The sequence below is a fragment of the Ruditapes philippinarum genome, unplaced genomic scaffold, assembly GCF_026571515.1.
Source record: "Ruditapes philippinarum isolate M1 unplaced genomic scaffold, ASM2657151v2 ctg1337_1_1_1_1, whole genome shotgun sequence".
Lineage (NCBI taxonomy): Eukaryota > Metazoa > Mollusca > Bivalvia > Venerida > Veneridae > Ruditapes > Ruditapes philippinarum.
In genome coordinates this window covers 25,551-51,200 of record NW_026858956.1, presented here as the reverse complement: position 1 = coordinate 51,200, position 25,650 = coordinate 25,551, and the positions used below count along the sequence as shown (strand labels likewise).

Sequence of the window (25,650 nt, the reverse complement as noted above, 5' to 3'; positions counted from 1 at the left end):
GTTATATTGCAAGTTCTCTAGAAAAGTTAGCATTCACAATGAGTGACCGAGCCAGCAATGAAAAAAGGCTGTTCAACTTAATGATGAATGGCGAGATGAAAATTCTGCAGCAATATACTGACAACCCTTCCAAGGTCCACCATTTTTATTGTATGGCCCATGTTCTGCTGGTTTTCATAACTACATTTGTGCAGACCTGAAAACACATGAAAAGTCAATTGTAGAAGAACACGGACCTCTTGGGCGTGACAATTTGCCTGTTTTCAAGTTTTGGAGTAAAAAAGGTACTGTAGTTGAACGTTTGTTACGCACAACCCATCAGATGTATTTGGGCCGTCTGGTGATCCCATGGAGTCAGAGAATTATGGGAAGCCCACTTGCGTGCCAAAAATGGACTTAAATCTGTTTATCGGAAATTAACAAGGATAATAGATTTAAATGCGCTATTTCAAACAGCAGCTGAAGTTTTTCTGCACCATAAAGACTTTGTCAAAATACTCGAGTCTGTCACTGCTCCAAAAATTTGAAACTTCAGGTCTGTTTTAGCTGACCTTAAGTCTTGAGGAAATAATGACAATAGTGCAGTGTCTTGGACTTTTTTACTTAAATATTACTTTGGCCCACTATTTGGAATTTAATAGTCCAAAATAAAAAATTCCGTACTTGAAATTACACAATGAAGTATGTAATATTGGATTTTCTCGAACAGTGCAATATCAACCCGCAACAATTTTTCCCCAACAAGTCCCCTTCAGTGAAATTGACAATTAAAAGTCCCATACCATGATTTACTTATGAGTAAACTTGTGAACATATCAGAAAACTCAGTGGTATCGAGAAATGCTCTATTCTTTTGTGAAAAACAATATCATGTGCAATGAAGCGAACTGTCCAAAAACAATTGGCTGATTTTTAAATGTCAGATTACAACCAGGAACCAGAAAGCACAGGAACTAAAAAGAAACCAGTTTTGCACAGGTCACCAAATTTGAGCTGCGAACACCACTTTTGGTGATCTCGACAGCAGTCAACGACGAAGACCGAGTGCTTCTCTTCAATCACCACTCATCAGTGCAATTACTGAAAAGAAACAGAAACAAAATGATGAGCTGCTAAAAAAAAATGGCCACATGACAATCTCTCAAAAAATTATGACAAAGGCCAAGGAAAGGTGGAAAAAACTCTTGCGACAGAAACACCAAGAGCATGAAAGTAACGTTATTTCTAACATTAACAAAGAAATGTTAATGAATAAGGCCAAAAAGATACAAAAAAAAGAAAGCTGAAAATAATATAAAAAAATTCAGAAAAAAATTAGGAGAACTGACTATGAAGACCAAGATAATGAAAATTATTCAGACAATGAAGACAATACAATGAACCTACTTGATGCACTTCCCAAAAAGACTGTCTCTGAAAATGAATATGTTGCAAATAGCATCCAGGATGCATGGTATCCCTGCGTATTATATAGTGAAAGTAACTGGCAAGGATGAATACATTGTTCGTTTTCATGTCGCCAAGTTAAAAAACCCGGACACTTCAGTTGGGCCTTGCCGCGAAGATGTTACAGACTGTGAATAAGGGAGTTCATGATAGCAGCTGGTTTTATTGCCAGACTGTTTTAAAATTCTGGCCGGTTATGGCATATTACAGACTGGCAAAATATTGACACAATTTACAAGAAGTATTTCTGTATGGTATATTTCTAATGTCGAACTGTATGAATGTGTTGAACTGTTTATTGACTCCAACAAGTCATTGTGGAAATTGTATATATTATTAATAATTGTGTGGGTAAATAGTAATTAAGTGTATATATTTCCAAAATCAAATGATATGCATTTTTTTTCAGCAAGTAAATATGACAGTATACCAGATTTCAGTTGTATTTTTTATGTTCATCAATCAAAATTTGAATTTTGATTTGTATTCTGTGTGGTACATATATATTTAAGTTATCATTTAGTACAAAGGGCTGTTTATGTTTATTGTATTTATTATAAACATTATATGTTTTTTGATGTAAATAACAGTTAATTGGTCAATGTTTTCAATGTATCCTTGATTTATATATGATTAATTAACACCTGCTATCTCATTATGTGTGATACATGTATATATTTATAAATGATGTGTTTTTCGATTATTAAAAGTTTGTATATGACTCAATTGTTGTGGGCTGTTTTTTTGTAAAGGAATTGGTAAAACATGGTAGTTATAAATACACCATTAAATGGGTTTCCTGTGTGATCTTTAGCTATGTTCAAAATTTCATTAAGATATCATAAAAAATAAAAAAGTTTACTGGCAATTTTACTGTTTGTTTAAAAGACATATTTTCATTCGCGCGGTGCCGCGTTCGCGAGATATTTATTTTTTCATATTATATAGTGGGAAATTTTCAAGAAAATTTGCGGTTTAGCAAAATTTCAAATTGTCATAACTTTTTTATTTTTCAAGATATTTTAAAAAGGGAAGCACTTCTGAAAAGCTCTAATTAATACCTATACAACTGTCATTATAAAAATAACATTTTAAAAATGTTAAAAAATTCAGCTGGGGGGTTGCTATTCTTACCCTTTGCGAATTTTTTTCCCATACCCTTAACAGATGGGCAGGAACGCTTCCTTGTTTAGTAACTCCGTGTAAACAGTGAAACCCAGCATCATCGTGCGAGTCTTCCATGATTCACCACAACAGATTTCAAATGAACCATAACCCTCAACTACTTTGCTGTCCTTCTTAAACATACGCATTTTTTTTTTGCCCGGTTGATACAGTGGGTCCTCAATAATTTATTTTCATCTTTTTTTAAATTCATTCCAATTTTTTTCGCTCTCACAAACGGCTTTTGAGTTTCAGACCTGTGATTAACGGAGATTAAAGTCGTCCTTCCTAAAATCAAAGAAGTTCGGTATATTCCGGAATGAAACGGGGCCCGGGAATCGCAAAAGTTTTTTTAGCGAGGCCAAAAAACGCATTTAAAAATTCACATTGAAATATTTTGTATTTTTTTTTCAAAACGGCCCTTAAAGTAAGTTTTATATACATATGATTAGTTCATGTGGCTGGGATTGACAAATATTACATTTTTAAATTTGGATTTTAAAAAGGCGTTTTTGAGCTCCACACCCAAGGTGTCATGGGGATAGATATACTTTTGCCAGTAAAAGTTGCCATTTAATCGTTCTTATAGTATTAAACCTTGATAGATGTGTTAACTTAACGTTTTTATATAGTGAAATTAGGCCCCTGATTTGTCACAACGTAAAGTGAGGTTTCAAACTTCCCACCATTGGAAATTCATTGACAATAATGTAAAATTTTAAAATAGTAAATGCAATTCGATTCACTTTAGAATATCTAACATTTAACATATGAAGCTCGATAATGAAATAAGGTCTTGTAACTTATATAATATGAAATAGGTGCTTACCTTTGGCGTGGAAAGCTTGCTTATGAGTTAATATGATATAAGTATAACATGTTTTTAGTGATACATGTAGACCAGATCATTCTTGTACATTGTTTTTGTAGATGCAGCTAATTTTGTACCATAAATATGTCGAATTATGTTTGTGGCCTAAAATAGGCAGAGGGCTCGAGCCCAGGGTTCATAGTCAAATAGTTCACCACTCCCTTCAATATAGGCAAGAGAGTTATGGCTGTAAAAACATATAAACTGTCATGGGATATAATTGTGTGACACGTCCACACTCAATTCTTCAACAAAATTAAGTTATGTTTCTTTCTTAAAACAATTAATTAAACATTTTGAAAATCTTTTTTACTATTCTTTTATTAGGTGGACCTATTCTGATAGTTGTTGGGGACAAATTAAAAACTCCCAGTTCAGTAGACAATTTTTGAATTGTACATTATTTTTGCGTTACAATAATCGTTCAAAAGTTAGAGAGATATAAAATAATGCTGTATTTCAACAGATTATATGCCATGGTTATATAATGAGCGATGTCCTTTTGTAGTATTCATTGAGAAACTGGGTAAGTAATAGTTACCGTACGAGGAATAGGTCTGCATAGTATTTACAGACCCGGGTGGCGATTTGAAGACCGAGAGAGCGTAGCGATCGAGGTTTTTAAAAGGCCACCGGGTCTGTAAATACTATGCAGACCTATTCCGAGTGCGGTAACTATCTTACCTACATGCTCTTTTGTTTTTCTATCCAAACATCAGTTTATAACTCAATATTTATCAATATAAATCACAAGAAACCTTTCATTTATGTACTTTATCATGTATAAGAATGCATTCCGAAGCCATTCAAATATACCAACCGCTACGCTCTTGTAATTCATTAGTGCACAAATCAGGTGTTATTTGAATTTTCTCGTTTTTTTTCGTGGGATTTCATTATGTAATAAGGTCAGGTAAATGTACCTGATGAGAGTTTCAAGTCATTGATATAAAGAGGGTAAAGGTAAGATTATTATTTTGTAAAATGTATATATAATATAATAATAATAATATACAAAATATATTTACATAGAATACTTTATCTTGATATATAATGAATTCCATGGTAAATATATGATCCGCCTATTTTAGATATAAAATTTACGATTATGTTCAAAGGAAAGTAAGTGACAGGCTTTTGTGGATATAAATAAATACTAATAATACATGAAGTTAAACTGTCTTGTAAGTTTGTTTGTTAAGGTTTTTTTTTTTGTTATTATTTTTTCATGTAGGCGTTTTATAGATGGCGGATTTTAAATATGCTTAGTATTTCTTCATGTTCGGAAGAATTTTCTTTCGGTGTATTCTCTATAAGAATCACGCCCTCCCCCCTTCTTCATATGTTTGATAATATCGTTTATATCCCATAATGCAGAATTGTTTAAATAACGCAGGATTGTGCAACAAAATCTGACAGAATTGTGGAAATAAATGCCGAAAACTAGTATTATATGAAGCTAAATTGTTCGGTAAAATGTGTTTATACCGAAAAGTAAACTATAAAGAAGGTCTTTATGCGCGTTATATCGGCAAAACACAAACTTATACTCAAGAACGGTAGTCAGGTCGGTTTTCTTAAAGCAAAACTATCACATAAGAGCTAGAATATGATGTCCTACCAGCCGTATGCGCTGATTCATTTCTTTTAATTTGATGAACATGTACTTAAATTTTTATATATCGGTCCTATTCCCCCACCCATATTTGCACAATTCAGAGTTATTTTTTGCATAATTCCTGCATTATTTCAACATTTCAGTGTCATTGGATATACGTATACGGGGAATATTATGTAATGCTTAATCTTAAATGCACGAGTTTCACATATTTTCTTTTGTATAGAGAACAATAGAACAATAACAGGTCGGTAAGTGATTTACTAGACCGCTTTTAACAAAGGAGCCGGTAGGTAATATATGATTTAAGTACATAGATGTCAAATGTACAATAGTGATGAGTGAGTAAAGTTTACAGTACTTACAACATAGATAGCCTTGGATTCTGGCGATGATTTTGCTTGTTCATAACACAGATTTTGCTTATTCATCATACTCGCTGATTCGTATTCGCTTATTTTTGATAGAATCGATTTGCAAGACAGAGGCACATAAAAATAACGACAGACTCATGGAACCAAGGCTACTTATAAAAGTGATAAGTGAATAATGCTCACATTGTTTTTAATGTAGTGTTCAGTGATTGAATGGAGTCACAAAATAATATTTCAATCATATCTTGAGAACATGTTACCTGAAATTAAGTGCATTTAATTTATTTTAATATACATTTTGTATTTATCTTTTTTAGTAAATATCTTATTTTCATGTACATGTATGTTTTAATTTTAAATCAGTGATAATTGATCAATTCTTTTATACTGCACCATTGATTATATCTATAATGTCACACCCAAATTGAATGAAGCAATTTCAGTTGCTTTAATTTTTTAAAACCGTGGTCTAAAGTTTAAGGTAAACTGTTTTTTTGTTAAGCGATTAATAATAGGTGCAATAAAACATGTACATGGTTCTATAAAATCTCGTCGTTTAATATTATTATATAAAAAAATTAAGACGATTAATGAGTCGGTATATAACAGGCCTTTACAATCATTCGGACATTTCCGTGGTAAAATTTATCAATGACGCCCGCGTTGGTCTTATTTCAGGTTTTTTTTCAACCACTTGGTAATCGTATACATTGCATTTGAGCCGCGTCACGACAAAACCAACATAGTGGGTTTGCGACAATCATGGATCCAGACCAGCCTGCGCATCCGCGCAGTCTGATCAGGATCCATGCTGTTCGCTTATAAACCCTATAACAAGTAAAAGAAAACTGATAGGCGAACAGCATGTATCCTGATCAGACTGCGCGGACGCGCAGGGCTGGTCTGGATCAATGCTGGTCGCAAACCCATTATGTTGGTTTTGTCGTGACACGGCCTCACTTGTATGTTGCAAGCGTTTATTTCAACCGCATCTCCGGACTTTTTCGGCAAATTTCGGATTACGATTAATCGGAAATAATTCCGACTGTAGATTTATAGGTCCACCCCCTCTGATAATACTATAATCCCTAAAACCGATTAAAAAAGACAGATTAATCATTTGGGCATTTATAAACATTCCATTTAAACGATCAATTATATGGTTTTAAAAAAGGAGAGAAATTTTATTTACAGACACAAGCTCACCAAAATTTAACATTTAAAACAAAGTGGGATATATTTTTGATATTTTTAAAATGGACGTCAAAATTTTTGCTGGACTTTTAATAACAATTTTCGCATCAGCCTGTTTAGGTATGTTTGTTGCTGTTGTTTTCGATGTATAAATGTTATCGTTGATTTGCAAAGTTTCATTTCCTTCGGAGTTAACTTATTTAGACTGACGAAACAATACTGTTTTCATGCCAATCAATTCACTGTAACTATATTTTTGACAGTTAAAACAACCACGAGTACAGAAAAACACATTTTCACGCAAAAATATCGTTATATTTCATTTGGTCAGAAATTTATTCTACAAATTGAAGTAATATTCTTTTGTTGTTTTTACATTCCTGTTGTATTTATGTAATAACATCTTATTTATTTGCAATTTAGACTACATATTTTACAGAAACTAAACCTCTAATTTTAATTGAAAATGTTCAGTTAATACTGAAATAGTTTTGAAAATACTCATTACCATTTACCACGCAAAATATTTGAAATGGGATAATCCATCTTTCAATCTAGACGAAACCATTTATTATTTTTAGGTATATTCTCAAAATAAATACTAAGTGAATAGTGAACAGTACACATCATTATCAGACGGTATCTACATCTAATATCAAAAAAGAGAATTCAAATATACCTATACAGTCATATATATCTATAATGATTTTGCCGTCCATATTGTTATTGATCAGAATATTACTCAGTGTTGATAACAGTTTAACCAGATTTTCTCTCCACCTAGAGTGTTTTACACCAACGGTTTGGTTTTATTTTGTGGTAGTTGTCCTCTTACAAATATTGCATTTCGTTCATCATTATGACTTTATATGTATGCAAATTTTATTTATTAGTATACATTATGAATAATTTATATCATGCCATTAATGTTATGTAACTGCTGAGTATACTGATGGGCATACTGCCTTTGTAAAGTTTATCTATCTATATAATGCTTTTGCTCCTGTATTTTCATATATGCAAAGTGAGCTGTTAATAAAACGCTTAAAGATCACAAATTTATGGGGGAAAAATATACAAATTTTGCAACTTCTCATGCATAATGGATGATTTTGATTTCAGACAAACCTATTTATAACTTTTTGATATAAATTTAAGATTTAATCCATTCTTTATCTTTATCTTTATTTTTCTTTTTATAATTATTCCTTCATTTAATTTAGCTGAGCCTTCTTATTGTGTATTATGGGACAAACAATTTACATAATCGTCGATTTGGTCAGAATCAACCAAAATTCTTGTTCATATGTTATACTGATGACAATAAGTGGCAAAAATTGCCGAATGGATACAAAATCCCTATGACTATTGTCTTAATATTTTGAAACTATTTAAAATTTGTTTCATTATTTTTCAGTATCGGCAGAACAAGGTGACGCATGTACGGATGTCGGCTTGCTCGGGTACCCGTGCATTACCCTGGAAGAGTCTCATAAAATAACGTATGCCGGCCAGTCATTATGTGACATTAATAAACCTCTGGCTGATTTGTGTTGTGCCTTTTGTAAAAATAGAAAGCCTTAAAGATTTTTAGTTTTTATAAATACAATGTTTAGGTAATTGATAATCACATGCTCATTTTTGTTGTTGATTTTGTATGCATTATTCCGTTTGTTTTTTCTTCAATGTTAGTTTTAAACAATCTATAGAAAGTGTATGACGTCATGATAGTTTTGAATGTAGATGGGTTTTTGCCTTGAATGGATCTATTAAATATTGAGATAAGTCATATCATGTCCACTGTAAAGGATAAACTGTTAACATAAAACGTTATGAACGGTATATATAATGATTGTATCTGTTTTAGAAACTGGTTTGAATGACTTTGTAATTGTAAGTTGTGTATAATAAACTGCTCGCTGTTACTTTTTCTACAGTTATTCTATTTTAGCTTCATACATGTAGATCGTTGAAACATATGGTTTCTTTTTGAACTAAATAAGCTATGGAAAACCTTGACCGTTGTTTTAATTAATTATAGCATAATACGAGGTAAAATATTTTATTCAGTACTATACCATACTGTTTCCTAACATGGATGACAGCATACAAAGTATGTAACTATTATTTGACATTTTTAATAGTGCAGATTAAAAATGTAACTATTGAGGAGCTTGTTTCCTAGATTTTCAAATATCTAATGAATAAAAGACCTCTCAAAATATTACATCAATTCATTGTATTGACAATGTAATAGCAAGTAAAAACGCATCATCCGAAACGATTATGATTTGATGTTTTATTTTTATTAAGTGAACAAATAATAACTATATAACGAAGTGTGTAGTGTTCGTAGAACAAAATAACATTTTATATAAATAAAAAACTGTAGTCTTTAACCACAGCACGTAATTAAAGCGCCGGATGACAGCAAATTCTTGTAGATGGTTGTTTTGAATTCAGACGGATTAGTTACGGCTTCAAACGGACATTAGCGATAATCATGAACTGTAGAATGCACGGATATTGGCAGTTAAAGACTAAATGCTAACAAATTTAACATCACTGTAAAATAATTGGAAATGTACATAATGAAGAACATTAAACACTGCCGTAACCTTTTCTCCTCGTTATCTTGCCAAATGTAAACATTGCACCATCCTGTAAAAACAACAAACAACATATTGTTAGAAATGAAAACTATATATTTTTGAATTCTTAATTAAAATATAGATCAATGGAGAAACATGTTTTCAACCAAAGTCAGTCAATTTTGAGACTTGATGGTATTTTTCATCGTATATATATGTGTAAATATTGTTTGAAAACCAGTTTTATCGTTTTAATAGATGCTCCATCCGTGTTTAGATATTAAAATATTTTTGATAGTGTTTACAAGGGCAGGAACTGACCCCCAAGCGTCTTTGTTCGTCTCTGCCTACTTTTTAGGGCCACATGCCTTGACTTAAGTCATGACAGCGTCAACTGGCTCGAGGGTAAGTTTTGATTTTAGTTTTTGCCGTCCCTGGTTCTTAAACCCTATACCTCTCCAAGACATGCATGTCATTTTAAGATATTTATATTTTGGCACATGGGACAGTGGCGAAGTTGACCGAATATATACGACGTCAATATTTATACCAAATCAATACTCCGCAATATTTTTATGTATGTACTTTTTTATCATTATATTATTATTATTAATATTGAACTTGAATAAATAGCGAATAACTAAACGATACGTTTACCTTTATAAGGCCTGGCAGGGAGCTCCAGAACGTCACGTTTGGAACAAGTTCCTTACCCGTGTTCTGGCGTTTAACTTTGTTAAACGCAATACCAGCTATTAGATAAACAACCAGCAAAGCAAAAAATCTGAAAAATAAAAAACAAATTAATTTAAGATGAATTGCATTTAATTATTTTGGATGTTAAAAAAAGCCAATACAGAAATAAATTTCTTCTGGATTGAACAACGTTTTTAACGTGCAATATGTAAAGGACCACTATATGGGATCTTTGTTTAAAGAAAGTATGTGATTATAGTTCGCTTAGCTAAGGACCAATTTGCGATCATTAGTTTTGAAGACAGATTAAGTAGCGTAAGGAAAACGCCTCTTATACAAAGCCGTTCTCTATGAGGTAATGAAGAAACTATTTCTAGAGGCGTTCAGAGTTTTTTTACAAACTACTTTTACTGTGATATTTTTTTCTTTCACCACAAGAACGTTCTGTTTTCTTGTTTGAACTCTTGCCTTCTATGAGAAACATTCACGCTACATTGTTATAATGACCATAAGAATATATATACATGTAACTAAGATATTTCTTACATAATAACAATTACTGAACCAGGGCTTATACCGTCGCTGCCTCCTTTACCTGGACTCGGGTTAGGACCAGGGCCGGGTCCGGGTCCGGGTCCTGAACCTTGGGGGCAAGCATATTTTGAAACTACTGTAAAACCCTGAAACAAATAAATTATATAATAATCAGAAACGTAGTTAATTGTCATGTGCAATTGTACGGAATAACAGGAAATGGTAAACTTGGTATTTCTCCATTGCGGCATTGTATCAGTTCATTTATAAAGGCAATTTGTTTACATTGACCATTTGAAGTTTTCGTGGTATAATTCAGAGGAACAAAGAACAAATACTAGTACATTTACGACAGACAATTTCAAATTAAATGGTCAAGATTTTTATAACAGTGAATGAAGAAAAAGCGATATGCAAGAATTTTTAAGATTTATTTATACTTGATTAAACTAATAAATCAATCCATCTAAACTCAGATGGGCATTCTGTCACTTAAAACAGTTTTTCTTTATATTACATTTTTATGTAACAATATATTTGTCATTAATCCAAATCTAGTTAAGTAATTGTAGCTAGAAGTGCCACTGTCAGGGCGTGAATACCCCCCCCCCCGCATACCTCTTTGTCAGAATAGTGGTCATTTCGAGCTCAAGGACAACCTCCCAGCCAAATCTGAGGGTAGTAAATCAGTGCATTGCTAAGATATGTTCTCTACATGTTTTAGTGCCAAAAATCAAAGTGACCTTGACCTTAACCTAGGGACCTCATAATCAATAGGGGTCATCTACTAATCATGACCATCTCAAAACCAAATATGTAGTCTATGCTGGAAAGGATTATTGGCGTCCGCGCCGAAGCGCGGCGCCTTTTATGTAATGAAATCAGATTTTGTGAAAGGGCGACAGCAACTTCTCGAGCCTTTTATAGTTGTTCATAATAAAAGCCGAACATTCCGATCGGTATGAGGGTGCTTGATTATTAATTAGTCGCGATATGTACAATGAATAGCGAACTGGAGAATTTCGCAATGCAAACATTTTCAAATTAAATAACATTTTCCGTCAATAAATCGCGCTCTTCAAGGTATTTTTATTTATCATTTTGTAGTACACAGTGGATTATTATGGTATGTTATTCCGAAAGCTGTAAATAGAATGATAAGTTGATGACCTAAATATTCCGAAAATCTATTTATAGAGGGATGTACTCCTGTCGGTAATTCCCGGTCTCTCCTGGTCTATTTTGACGACCGGCGAATAGTACCACACGTTTATTGTCCGGTCTCTCCCGGTTTTGGAGTAGATGTTTGATATCGTTAGAGAACAGAACAAATATTTTACAGTTAAATAAGCTTTTTTTTAAAATGAATGTTTGTCACTTAGTTTGGTTACAATAATTAATAAATTCAGATCAACTCTCAAAATTATTGCTTATTATTATAAATAAACATACAATTAAAAAAAACCAACAACACAAATCGCATGTTTTATTTTACCTATATGAGATAAAAACAATAAATATGAACAATAATTGAGAAAAAATGTACATTTTTATGGCATTAATATGACACTATCAACTTTGAAACATTTTATTTAATTTGTTATTCGTGTTTAGTAAAGATGCCGAGGAATTATTCAAAGTTACAACTCAGATTTTATGAATTATTCAATGGATTGATAATTTAAGAAATGATAAAGAAAAATACAAATGTACATGTATATGGTTTAAGAATAAACAATATTATATATTGAAAGATTAACCATAATTTACTGACTTTTTCCAGTTAAGTTTTGACTTATAATCGTCGGTCATTATGACAATTGAATTCTTAAAATAATAGTAAACGTAAAAACTCAGTATTAAAATTGCGCATAAAACACAAAAAAAGAAAAGAAAACAATATTCATAAAATCTGTATTTTTTTATTAAAAAAGATATTACAATTAGTGTGTAATAAACATTTATGCTCAACATGGTAATATAACAAGTGTCATATTGTTACTAAGTGTGAACAGATACCTTAAGAGGGGGTCTTCGCTAATAGCGATAACATAATAAGGGACAATTACACAAGTGTGGTGTTGATCATGCGTTACTCATATGGATTATAAATGATTGTATACATGTATATCCGTTGCTATTAATAATCACGATCATAAAGAAATAACAAGCAATATTCTAATTTCTAGCATGCCAATCAAATTTATAAATAATGAACAATGTCTTTCGTTCATTCATAAGTGATATACAATTCTGGTAAAAACCAATGAACCATTGAACAGTTTATCATCATATATCTACTAGTTCATCTGCACCTGCTGCATTTCTTGCTTGGACGCCCTTTGATGCTTTGCATCAATACTTTTCTTGTTAAGTTATTGGGAGGACAAGGAAAATCCTACGGACGGCAAGACGGCTGGACGGCAGTATACCCCCCCCCCCCCGTCGGTTAATGCTCATTTGAATCGTTATTGAAATAATTTAAAAAAAACAACTCTTAATTTGAATTTGGCGTTACATAGCTTTCATCCTTTCGACCTTCCTCTGTTGCTTTTATTATGCATACAAATATATTCAGACAAATCAAAAGCAGTAAGACTGCGAATAGACCGTTCTAACAAATACTGTTACACAAAGGTTAATTCAGGTTAATTATAAAGTCAGCAAAAGTAGAAATACTATACATACATAGACCGTGGTACTTGTTTCTCCCTGGGCAGTGTCAGTGGGAGGGTCAGTGTTGGGGTCACATTGAAAGGTCACCGTAGAACTCCTACAAGAGAGAATTTCATCATTCCAAACAAATTGATTCACAGACCGACACTAAATACTCACGTTTTGGTTGACATTAAACTTTACCTAATTCGGTACCTATAGTATTGGAAGCGAAAGAGCCGCAATTCGGTTCACAAATATTGATAGGTGATGAATTTTACAATGTAGAATGCAAATATTCCTGCTTTTTAAGAAATGACTGTTTAATGAAAAACATGTTTTATCATCAAATTATAAATATACATGTAGAATAAATACTTATACAATGTTGCTACATACAGGAATAAAATTGTACACACACATGTAGTTTGATATATGAAGTGTGAAGAAAGCCGCTTAATCATAAAATGTACTGAGAAAACGAAAGCCTCAGCTGAGAAAAATCTGAATTTAGTGAAAGCCGACTTGAGATTTTTAACAGATATAGTAAGATTATCATCCAATTTGGAGACAATCATAGATTGAGATTTATCTCTGTTTGAGAACGTTTTAAAAGCTGGGCCTAAGCTCCATCGATCCGATTTTCTAAAACTTTATATTTATCATTAATTCATTTGCAAGAATTGATGGAAGAATACATGCCTAGCACCGTCGTCGGCAACATACGTTCCAATGATGTTCAAACCGTCAAATGAAAGTGTAACTTTAGACGAATCTCCTATGTTGTAATATATGTTATTGTTTGAATCGTACTGGCATGCCTGAAAATGACACAATATTAAATTATGGGTTTAAGCTGACGTAAAGCTACATATAATAACCCATATAATCATCACATCCATCACTATTAAAGATCCTGTATGTTGTAATTGAGGTTGTATACAACACTTAAGTGAAATCGTATATATGTATATAATTATGCTTATAAAACAATTTTCAAACATCGAAGAATATATACTGCAAATATTTGTTCATATTATATGTAATCATTGCAATATATGCATTCATTTCTTATTGAAAAATTTGACTTAGACTTTGTAAAAAATAGAATTTCTAATACCTCTCTTTATTTACATGAAATGTTAAAGTCGGTAGTATCTTTATAAATAATGCTTTTTGAACTTACACCAATTGATAAATGTTAATTTGAGCATCATGTTTATTATACAAAACCATAAAAATGTGTTACAGGATCTTTAATCAACAATTGGTGATCATGCATTTAAAAATACGCGGCAATAGAATAGCTCAAGTGAAGTGTTTTCTAAAAAAAAATCTTGAAATATTACACTGAATATAATGAGAGATTTATGAATTTGACTTATTCCAATGAAACTTGATGCATCAAAAAAGAATGTATACAAACCGCTGCGTTAACACATGTGCCTTCTGTAAATGGATAGCATGGGTTGAAAGAATATGCATAGTTATCTGGAGCAAATTGGTCCTGCATTCTAAAAATAGCAAACAGAAAACAATTCCATGATCCGTATATACCGTATGTTGTTTATGGCAATGGATACACCGTATTAATACGGTAGACAAGAGATATTTCATAGTTCATTTACGAAAATATATGCCGTACTAAGTTCATAACAATGGGTATAACTATTTGTATTCATATGTTGCCTAGATAAATTTTGACAACTTTATTAATTTTTCAATAAGGCGTTGATTTTACAAGGTTTAAATCGCATTGCATTATTAGCATTTACTTGATAGATGTATATGTGGAAATTACAAAGGCGAAATATACCTAATTTTCATAAGTTGATCTTAAAACATCTTAAAGGGTTATTTAAGTGGATTTTACATGGTAAATATAAATAAAATCACATACAAAGGCGTGCCGTCCTGTCTACCTATAGGAGATAAATCCACTGTTCCACTGCCATCATCAAACGTACATTTACAGTTTCCATCCTGATTACAAGCTTTTCCGTCACTAAGTCCAATCAAAATAAATAAAACACTAAATATAACGAGGTCTGTAACTTTTGAGCCATGCCTATACTTGGCCGTTGTACGGATTAGGCCAAATGCATTCGCCATCACTTTCACTTTAGCCTCGCCTCTTTGTTTTTATAAGGAAAAGTATGAATCAAAATTGCCGTTCAAATTTAACATACATGTTCCACGTAACTGTAAAGTAACAACTTTTAAAAAATATAGTGTTAGACGATAATAAATAATAAATAAATACAATCTCGAACAAAGAACTTAATATTTACAACAAATTGAAATGAACAAGTAATTTCAGTACATATACAGTCAGTCACGAGATTATTTCTCAATTATCACAGTGTTATCGGTGTAATTTAAGTTGGGATGACGATATAACAATTATCAATCATATGTTGCACGATATCCGACATGTACAATGATAACAACTAGAGATAATGTTTGTTGTGATACAAAACTATTTATAAATCTACCCGATACAATGTGAGAATATATATGACATAAACATACAGATATCAAACTTTATCACGTACATCCTTTTCATTATCACGCAAATTTCATTCATATACATCTACATGTATTAATTCTCAAAATAATATTTTCCCGTAAAGTTGTATGTACAGAAAGAAAAATGCACTGATTTCTTTATTCATTCGGGTTAACTATTGCACCACTGTTTAATGGGCTCATCCTGTTGTAAGTAGGAATTGTCGAAAGGTATTCATTCTCATGGGATCCAGAACTTAAGAAACCTAAGATAAAGAATTTGGTCGGTTGAACAGATTTTGAAGGCCAGTATTGCACTACAGGGACACAAAAAGATAACTAACATTAAAGGTGTTTATATGTACACATGTACAGAAAAAATACTACACTCAACAAGAATATTTGCTTTATTTATTCTCTTCAAACAATCTTCCGCAAAAAATGTTTGAATTTATTGTACCTCGGTTATAATGTGAGTTATTACAACCAACTTGATTTACAGTCGAGGCTTACGTTCTCGACTTGCTTAAAGTGGTGTCATATATGGAAACATGATCGTGACCGAAATAAAGTTTGAATCTACGATCATAGGGTTACGAGGGACACATTGAGTTAATCTAGCGTAAAGCGTAATAGCTAGTAAAATGTAGTAAGAAATGATACCATCAAAATGAGAAATAAGAAAACGGTTTAACACTTTAATAGATAATAAACATCAACAGCAACAAGTACATGTAATACAAGAAATAGAGATACAGAAAAATAAATAGCAAATAAAACATTTTTAAAATATATCAAGCCAAAAAAATGCCTTGTAGATTCATCGTGCTAATGTACACACACACATTGAATTAACACTGTGTGACAATGACGATTCTATTGTTGCTACAAACCATACGTAACAACCATCTATTTTGGCGTCCATTTTGAAAACCCACAATTCCAGCCGTGGGTTTATACATGTACTATTCATATGCATTAGAAGTCAATTTATAATGATAACTGAGTAATGATTAAAGAAGGTGATAATTTATGTTACATTCGTATTTTCAACACCTTCAGCGTTCTCAGCCTCGTTTGGATCCGCTGCCTTCACTGGAGATGGAATACCGTCAGGATAAGCATAACCTGCCCTCTGCAAGTCTCGCATTTGTTCAATAAGTTCACATTGCTGTTTATACAATTCCTGCGTTACATCCGGGTCACTCTCGTTATTTTGCTGTAACACTATGTCTTTTAAAAGGTCAAGTTGTTCCTTCTGCAGACTGTCAACTTCATCCTGCCGATCTTGGTCATGAGATGCATGCCAGACTGGATTTTCCTGGTCAAAATTAACCTCTGTTGCTTGAAGCTTGAAAGATGCCAGCATCTGCTTTTGAGCTTTTTGTAAAGCTGAAATATCGTCTTGATTCCGTTCAATGGGGTCACTTAATGCTTCTGTATTAAAATATTAAAAAGAACATTTTATTTTCTTGAAGACCCCCGTACGTATTAAACAATTATACGACTGGTTAAAATGCTTTAAATAGGCAAAAATACACTTGGAATTAAAAGCAAATAGTGCGCTTCCAAATTCATGCTAGATAATTTTGAAAGCGTTCAAGCTTTTAAAATATCATTACGTAATAGATAGAGTGAAGCTTATGTAAGATTTTGACCACTTTCTACAAAACTAGCCCATACCAGGGATATATATGCTAAATATATATGTCAACTTTTCATATACATGTATTTTTCTTCAGCTTCATTTTCTTAAAATGTGTTTCCTAATGAAAAAAGCAGTTAGTTTTATAAACCTGCTATTGAAAGAGAGTTCGAAAAAATATTACCGCAACAGCAGCTGAAAATTCCAGCAGACGACCTCCTTTTGCGCCTGATCCCAGAACGAGGCGCGCCTTCGCTGGGCCCGATGCGTCTTGTGCGGCGTCTGTTTAATCTACCGCCCTTCCGCTTCCTGTTACCCATGCCCATTCCGTGATTGAGTTAGTGCAAATGGCCTAGAAAATAAATAAAGTAACTCAACAGATGACTCCTAAATCATCAGATGAAATCAATCAATTATGAAGGCTTAGGTTCCCTATACATTATTCTTTCAGATAAATAACTTTACTTCCGCCTCCTAATGATGTAAATCCGCCTCCAAATGACGTAAATGTAGCGATTACCTATCTTAACAAAATCACGAAACCCTCGAGGCTCAATCCTATCGATACCTTTCAACTGATTCCTATTATTAATTTGTTTGAGAATCTCGAGTATTTGTATCAATTTAACAGTATTCATAATTTATTAAAAAGTACTGTTATGTTAATATAAATTCGCAAGCAAGTATACTATTCAGACATTTACAATGAAAATTGAGACTATAGTTAACATTAGTCAATTTCCATTTCAATGTGTTTTCTTTTAAAAAATCGTGACTATGTATGTGTTTATTAGAAATTTTGTTCTCGAAAGAACAATTATGAATTATGATGTCTTAAAACATGGTAAAACTCTTAAGAAGCACCTTTGCGTCATTTAAAAAAAGCTTACCTTTGTGAAGGAAATTACTAAACCAAATTTTCAATTAGCAATGAATTTGATTAATTAGGGTTCACTTTTAAATAATTTTTGAAACATTATATTCACCTAAACATAAACACAACTCAAGTTCATCTGTCGATCATAGAAAAAACAACAACTGTGACTTGTGTCTTGAAAGTCCCAGCTAGCGTACAACAGAACCCACAATATATATAAACTAGATCTATATAACTGACACCGGGATTATTTATTCATTTGAAAGTTTAATGTATTGTTTTCATGATTTCCTTTCAATACGAATTGTACAATATAAAGTATTATCGATTTTGTGTTACATGTATTTATAGGATTGTAAAATTTGATATATATGATATTGTTTTATTTGGCCTTAATAAATGTAGGTCAAAAACTAGGAGACAAAGGGACATGTGATCTACCCTAAGACCCATGACGTATTTACCTTTACATGACTGAACGATATAGAATAGAAGGTATGTTAAAACAAACGCAATCGGAACGTGCTCGACTATTATCTATAATAATATCCGAAGACTGACGGAAAGGGCCGAAAAGTTGCGATTGAAATAAACGTCGCAGTGTTTAATACCGGGTCCTGGTTTGTTTTGAATGTTGCCATGCGCATACAGTGTCATTCACCGTTACATGTATTTTGTTCATTATTTACAATGATATACAATGAAGATAAACCAAATACTTAAAGCACTTAATTCTTACTTACAGTTTTTTTTTATCTTGCTCTTAAACTTATGTCATATATCATTGATCGCAGCGAAATTTTTAAAACATGAAAATACTATATTCGAGTGATACTGCAAGAAGATATAACAATTATCGACTATTAAGTTTTCTAGAAAACTTAAAATAAGAATATAAACTGTAAAACCGTTTCAAAAAGGAGGGACGGATGATTCTACACTCTGATAAAGCATAGATTTTGTGTTGAAATAAATTTGAAGCGTATCAGTAAAAAATAAAGTAAAATAGATAAATAGATAGATAAATACATGTTAAAAAAGTCACATGAAAAGATAATTAACACCAGTAATGGTAACGACGCTATGGAATGCATGTTTCTTATATACATGCACATCTTTCATTTTTGACAGACCTATAAATCTCCGAGTAGATCTCTGTATGTTATTGCTAACATTATCAAATAAGAGTGAAGAAAGATAGCTATTTTGTATGGCGAAAAAGTTTATGTATACATGTGGACTGTAATGCCGTTAGGTCACCATCGTACTGTCATCATTTGCACTTTCCGTTCTCAGAGAAAACGCACTGACCCAAAGGAAACACCGTAGGAAATATCATGGCCTGGGGCGGCATCGAGGGTCTTCCTCTACAGAAAATAATAGAGGCAATAATTTTTACGTTGCAGAATCTTTTTGAACCATATACAAGTTTCTTTATTACACAGCTAAAAAGTACATGTACATAAAGGTACATAATGAATTTGATAATTCATTTGTTTAAAATTATGTGATTTTATTGTTTTTCTGTGCTATGCTATGCTATGCTATGCTGTGCTGTGCTGTGCTGTGCTGTGCTGTCCTGTGCTGCGCTGTGCTGTGCTGTGTTATGCTATGCTATGCTATAAAATGCTATGTTTTGCTAGCATATGCTATGCTATGCTGTGCTGTGTTATGCAATAAAATGCTATGCTATGAAATGCTATGTTTTGCTAGCCTATGCTATGCTATGCTAATATCTATAGGAGGCTGTTCATATAAAGTTTTAAGTAAGCGTGGCGACCGAACCACGTGACGTTTTGGCTGTAATGTAAATAAAAACACAGCATTGATTTTGTGAATATTTTTTATAACACCAACGTAAATAAACCTAAACCCTACATAGAAAGCACTTTCCTCGACTGTTTTAACGGTTTGCGTGAAGTTTTCCTCATTTTCTACTGATTCAGGCCATGCAATGTTTAAATAGTGCTCATCAGCTGAATCTTGTTGTAAAAAATGTAATTGAAAGTCGGAGATAGAGCTTATTTGTACTTAGTCAGTTTCAGTTGAGGAAAGTAATTTCTTTGAAGGGGTTTATGCTTCTTTATGAAGCACTAAAAATACATGTACCAATCTACTTACCAAAATTGCATTTATTTTTGTAATTTTCCGCCGCAATGAACATTGCACGGTACTCCACCGTTTTAAAAAAAGTTTGAATACTGGGTCAGGGGACAGAAATATGACACAAATATACATGGTGACTTATTTCAAGTTACTCCCCTTATTAATAGTTAATATATTTGCAGCGAAATATTGCCTTGGGAAGCTATTTTAACTTACTTTACTTTATTGTTGAGGTAGCAAGTAACGTTTGCATGATTTCAAAATCTGTTTGATATGAAAAAGTCTACAAAAAACATGAAGTATAAGATTTATTAGTAGATCAGACCCAGATATTGTTTCAGCCACAGAGGCATAGTTAAATAAGGAACATTACAGAGGCATAGTTAAATAAGAAACATTACAGAGGCATAGTTAAATAAGGAACATTACAGAGGCATAGTTAAATAAGGAACATTACAGAGGCATAGTTAAATAAGGAACATTACAGAGGCATAGTTAAATAAGGAACATTACAGAGGCATAGTTAAATAAGAAACATTACAGAGGCATAGTTAAATAAGGAACATTACAGAGGCATAGTTAAATAAGAAATATTACAGAGGCATAGTTAAATAAGAAACATTACAGAGGCATAGTTAAATAAGAAACATTACAGAGGCATAGTTAAATAAGGAACATTACAGAGGCATAGTTAAATAAAGAACATTACAGAGGCATTAGTTAAATAAGAAACATTACAGAGGCATAGTTAAATAAGAAACATTACAGAGGCATAGTTAAATAAGAAACATTACAGAGGCATAGTTAAATAAGGAACATTACAGAGGCATAGTTAAATAAGAAACATTACAGAGGCATAGTTAAATAAGAAACATTACAGAGGCATAGTTAAATAAGGAACATTACAGAGGCATAGTTAAATAAGAAATATTACAGAGGCATAGTTAAATAAGAAACATTACAGAGGCATAGTTAAATAAGAAACATTACAGAGGCATAGTTAAATAAGGAACATTACAGAGGCATAGTTAAATAAAGAACATTACATTGCATAGTTAACCCTTTACCTCATATATACGCGAAACAACGCACTTTCGACCCCACCTCTTTTAGGCCTCAAATAGTGAAAAAATGTCCTATTTGGGCCTCAAACAGATGTTTTCGTTTGAGAAATGTTGTGTAAAAATGAGCACTTTTTCGGCGCCGCCCCCATCCAAAAGATACATCAGGGGGTTGGCAGAATGTGCCCCCTTCTGTTTGGGGGGTTTTAAGGGGGCGGTAGTCCCCCTCATCGCCAAGAAAATTTTGGACTTGTGAGTGGCTAAAAATGACCCCAGGTCGATCATAAGGTAACGTGTAACCAACGCTGAAAAGCCTTTGACTCTACTCAATCCCTTGAGAAGTTGCAGCACTTTGAAATAAATTTTGATGGAAAAAAATCAGGGCAAAATAGTGATTTTTGTCAATTTTGAGATGTCCCCCCATTGCCATGGTAACAGGAAATTTAAGACTGAGCATATCGTAACAAAGGCAATGGTCCAGTCAACATTTGTGCCAAGATTAGTATTGAAGCATTTTTCATAGTTTCATAGAAGTTTGAACTTGTAACAGGAGGCTTTTCAATGAAAACGGCCATTTTTCACAATATGCTCATGTGGGAAAGGGTTAAATAAGGAACATTACAGAGGCATAGTTAAATAAAGAACATTACAGAGAAATAGTTAAATAAAGGACATTACAACAATGAAATATCCGCTACACATTTTCGACTCCGTTTTTCGCCGTGTAAGAGCGGTGGCGAGTTAATCCTTGTTAACTAAACTAAAATAATTTGGATAAAGGTAGTAAGTTTCTATTTCTGGCATCTTATTACAATTTAAATACATTTATATTTTACGTTAAGATTAATAAAAACTGTATCATAGTTGTATTGTAAATTGTAAAAGTTGATTATCTGTGTTTCAAACAATTAATTAATTTGTTAAATTACTTTGTTAAAGATAAATTCTATTGTAATTTGTTAATTTCAAAGTATGTAATAACTGTTTTACATGTTTTTTTTGTATTTCTGTTTTTATTGAAAGTATTAATGTTTAACTTTCAGATAACCGCTATATAAGCTATACGCTGTATGCTATAATTATGCTATATGCTGTATATTATAATTCTTAAATAAAAGTGGAAACATAACGCGTGTATTGCGCTCTTTTTGTTTGCCCAAGCACTTAGTGAAGCTGCCCACAACGAGTGTCCATGTAAGTTGATAGACAGCCAAAGATCACTCATATATACTCGTATAAACGTGTTCCCTCTCATTGAACAGATGATGCGAACACTCGTATATACGTGTTCCCTTTCATTGAACAGTTGAAGCTAACACTCGTGTAAACGTGTTTTCTCTTATTGAACAGTTGAAGCGAACACTCGTATATATGTGTTCCCTTTCATTGAACAGTTGAAGCGAACACTCGTTTATACGTGTTCCCTTTCATTGAACAGTTGAAGCGAACACTCGTATATACATGTTCCCTTTGATTGAACAGTTGAAGCGAACACTCGCATAAACGTGTTTTCTCTTATTGAACAGTTGAAGCGAACACTCGTATATACGTGTTCCCTTTCATTGAACAGTTGAAGCGAACACTCGTATTATACGTGTTCCCTCTCATGAAACAGTTGAAGCGAACACTCGTATATACGTGTTCCCTTTCATTGAACAGTTGAAGCGAACACTCGTATAAATGTGTTCCTCTCATTGAACAGTTGAAGAGAACACTCGTATAAACGTGTTCCCTCTCTTTGAACAGTTATGGCAAACACTCGTATATCGTATATACGTGTTCCCTGTCATTGAACAGTTGAAGCGAACACTCGTATAAACGTGTTCTCTCTCATTGAACAGTTGAAGCGAACACTCGTATAAACGTGTTCCCTCTCATTGAACAGTTGAAGCGAACACTCGTATAAACGTGTTCTCTCTCACTGAACAGTTGAAGCGAACACACGTATAAACGTGTTCTCTCTCATTGAAAAGTTGAAACAAACACTCATATAAACGTATTACCTTTCAGTCACGCTACAATGTTCTTTTCTTTCAATATGACTATTTCAACTAGATTTTAGTGCAGATGTTTCTTTATATTTGTTGTGTCTGTTCTTTTTCCATAGTCAATTTTACACTGTTAAAATGTTTATGCAATGTTTATACTATTAAAGGATACTATTTTGTTCATGACATTATGTAGGCCTAATTTAATTTTCAAATTTCAATTTGATATTTAGTTTAGATGGGTTATTTACAATAATCCATAAAAGTTCTTCTATGCATCCTTATGTCTTTAGATGCTATTGATGTTATCATTAATGATTTTTTGTTTAATTTTGCTGATTGAAAGGAAAAATAAATGTGAAATCACAGGTTGCTTCACTTTTGCTTGAAACTATAACACTAATAAAAAACAAAAAAACAAAAAAAAAACAAAAAAAAACACCCCCCCCCCCCAAAAAAAAAAAAAAAAAAAAAAAAAAAAGATAATAGACATTTGCGACATAATGTCGGGAACGATTATCGAGGAACAGTTACGTTAATATTGAGGGGTCATCTCAACACATAATATGAACATTGAAATAAAGCCAGGATATCTTACTGTATTTCTTTCCTAACCTCTTAATTTTCATTTTAGTAATTGCAAGACGAACTGAATCCAAGTTCCCTAAATAAATCCGGAACTTTTCTCATAAGCTCAGCCAGTGGTCGTTGGCGTTGACGGTTGTTTAACGTACATCAAGATGATGTCAAAACGTTTGACAGATTGTACACGGATATCTTGACGTCTTGACTACGGCCTCGGTTGTGCAGTTCACGTCGGACTGATCCGGGTTCGAGTTATCTCGGGACTAGGCGGAAGCGAAGCTGCTGGTCAGCTGTCCGTGTTGGCCCTCATTTATACATCTGTTAAGATTTATCAGAGCTTGACCTAGCAATAACTGCTGCATATGAGCCGCTTAAGCTTGCCGTTGGTTAAGATGCCGGTCTTTCCATAGGGACTGTACCTAACTGTATTTAATTCGGGACTAAATTCTTAACTCAAAAGACGTCTTTCAAAACGTTGTTGGCCTAAAGCGCTGGCAATATTTTGAAAATATTGAAATGTGAAATTGAAATGGAGTTAGTTAATGAATCGGAGTTATTCATCAAAGCAACAGGTGTCAAGTGCCGTGTAGCAGCCGTAAAAAGGTACCCCGTACTTCACTTCAGTGTTATAAATTATATATGGAATATTAAAAATACATCAGGATAATGCGACAGTAAAAAAAACGATGATGAATTTTATTGCAATATACCCAGGGTTTGAAAGCTTTTTTTTACATGATGTCAAAATATATTAAGAATGGTGCAGATCTAGAGTAAAGTTCTGATTTATGTTGTAAGTACTTATGTCCCTAATCATGCTTACTAAATATATGGTTCATTTATTTCGGTAGGATTTTTGCTTGCTTATAATCCCACCACAATTCTCACTGAAGTGGCAAAAATGTATTTCAAATGCACACATAGCTACAAGTAATTCGAGTTACGTTAAGGTATAAGTGTATCGTCAGTGAAAGACGTGATCCGGGCTTTAATTCCATGTTTTTATTTGAAATACTCATTAAACAAATGCGAGTAAATATGGCGGTCAGGACTATTGATGGGACATCTCACCTAAAGTAGAGCCACATGAATAATATTATTCAGGACAAAGACAATATCACGTAATACAAACACAAATTATCGCTTGCAATGCTTGTGTTATCCGTTACTTAGAAACCGTGTTTATTATAAACTGTTAGATTATTTTGAGATTATCCCTTTGTATAACTTGTCCTCGATCCTCAATCCCCGTTCCTCATTATAAGCCGCAAATGTCTAATATCAACAGAAAGAGGAAAGAGAAAATTCTTATTTTTATTCTATTAAACAACGATTTCTAATTTGCTTGAAAAAGTGAAATGCATTGCCATTTCTTTTACATGTTCAAATCAAGTCTTCGTAAATTAAAAATGAACCTTGCTGAGTTTTTATATTGAACTTGCTTCTGAAAATGCCTATTGTGAGGAGAAGAATTTAGCCCAATGAACAGACTGCTCTTAAACTTCGATAGATTAAAGTAAATCATAACTGAAACAAATTTATGAAAAAAACTTTGGGGGGTTCACCAACCTACATTTTGAGATATCTGCGCATGAAAGTGAGTTTTTACTCCTTTAGGTTATTTTTCAAGAATAAATAACTCTGGAAATGTCTATAAATGTAACATGTCCCATTGTCATCCCGAGAATAGAAGTTAACAAGTTTATATATATATTTGCAGCTGACGACCCACATTAA

At 32.8% G+C, this 25,650-nt stretch overlaps 2 protein-coding genes across 3 annotated transcripts; both read right to left on the bottom strand.

Annotated features, from left to right (window-relative positions):
- Positions 1-8,950: 8,950 nt before the first annotated feature.
- On the bottom strand, positions 8,951-15,497 carry LOC132754769 (cation-dependent mannose-6-phosphate receptor-like). The gene is made up of 7 exons (XM_060745457.1): positions 15,044-15,497; positions 14,570-14,657; positions 13,846-13,964; positions 13,177-13,261; positions 10,501-10,634; positions 9,916-10,042; positions 8,951-9,328 (listed from the first exon to the last, which is right to left on the bottom strand). Exons 1-7 carry the CDS (start codon positions 15,253-15,255, stop codon positions 9,269-9,271), a joined length of 825 nt encoding a protein of 274 aa, XP_060601440.1. The 5' UTR covers positions 15,256-15,497; the 3' UTR covers positions 8,951-9,268.
- Positions 15,498-16,335: 838 nt separating this feature from the next.
- Positions 16,336-18,443, bottom strand: LOC132754770 (uncharacterized). Of its 2 annotated transcripts, none has more exons than XM_060745458.1 (3): positions 18,187-18,443; positions 17,481-17,648; positions 16,336-17,088 (listed from the first exon to the last, which is right to left on the bottom strand). In XM_060745458.1, the coding sequence occupies exons 2-3, from the start codon at positions 17,620-17,622 to the stop codon at positions 16,682-16,684; spliced, it is 549 nt and encodes a 182-aa protein (XP_060601441.1). In that variant the 5' UTR covers positions 17,623-17,648; positions 18,187-18,443; the 3' UTR covers positions 16,336-16,681. The 2 variants fall into 2 exon arrangements, with proteins under 2 accessions (XP_060601441.1, XP_060601442.1); XM_060745459.1 differs by having other exon boundaries at positions 18,283-18,442.
- Between the last annotated feature and the right edge of the window lie 7,207 nt (positions 18,444-25,650).

Bases quoted from the DNA above. Each gene is read 5' to 3' on its own strand.
- LOC132754770 (XM_060745458.1), bottom strand. From the start codon at position 17,622: ATGGGCATGGGTAACAGGAAGCGGAAGGGCGGTAGATTAAACAGACGC. The intron at 17,089-17,480 runs GTAATATTTTTT...ATTTTAATACAG, and splicing joins AATTTTCAGCTGCTGTTGCG to AAGCATTAAGTGACCCCATT.
- LOC132754769 (XM_060745457.1), bottom strand. From the start codon at position 15,255: ATGGCGAATGCATTTGGCCTAATCCGTACAACGGCCAAGTATAGGCAT. The intron at 14,658-15,043 runs GTATGTGATTTT...TGCTATTTTTAG, and splicing joins AGACAGGACGGCACGCCTTT to AATGCAGGACCAATTTGCTC. The intron at 10,043-10,500 runs GTAAGAAATATC...TTTATTTTTCAG, and splicing joins GGTTCAGTAATTGTTATTAT to ATTTTTTGCTTTGCTGGTTG.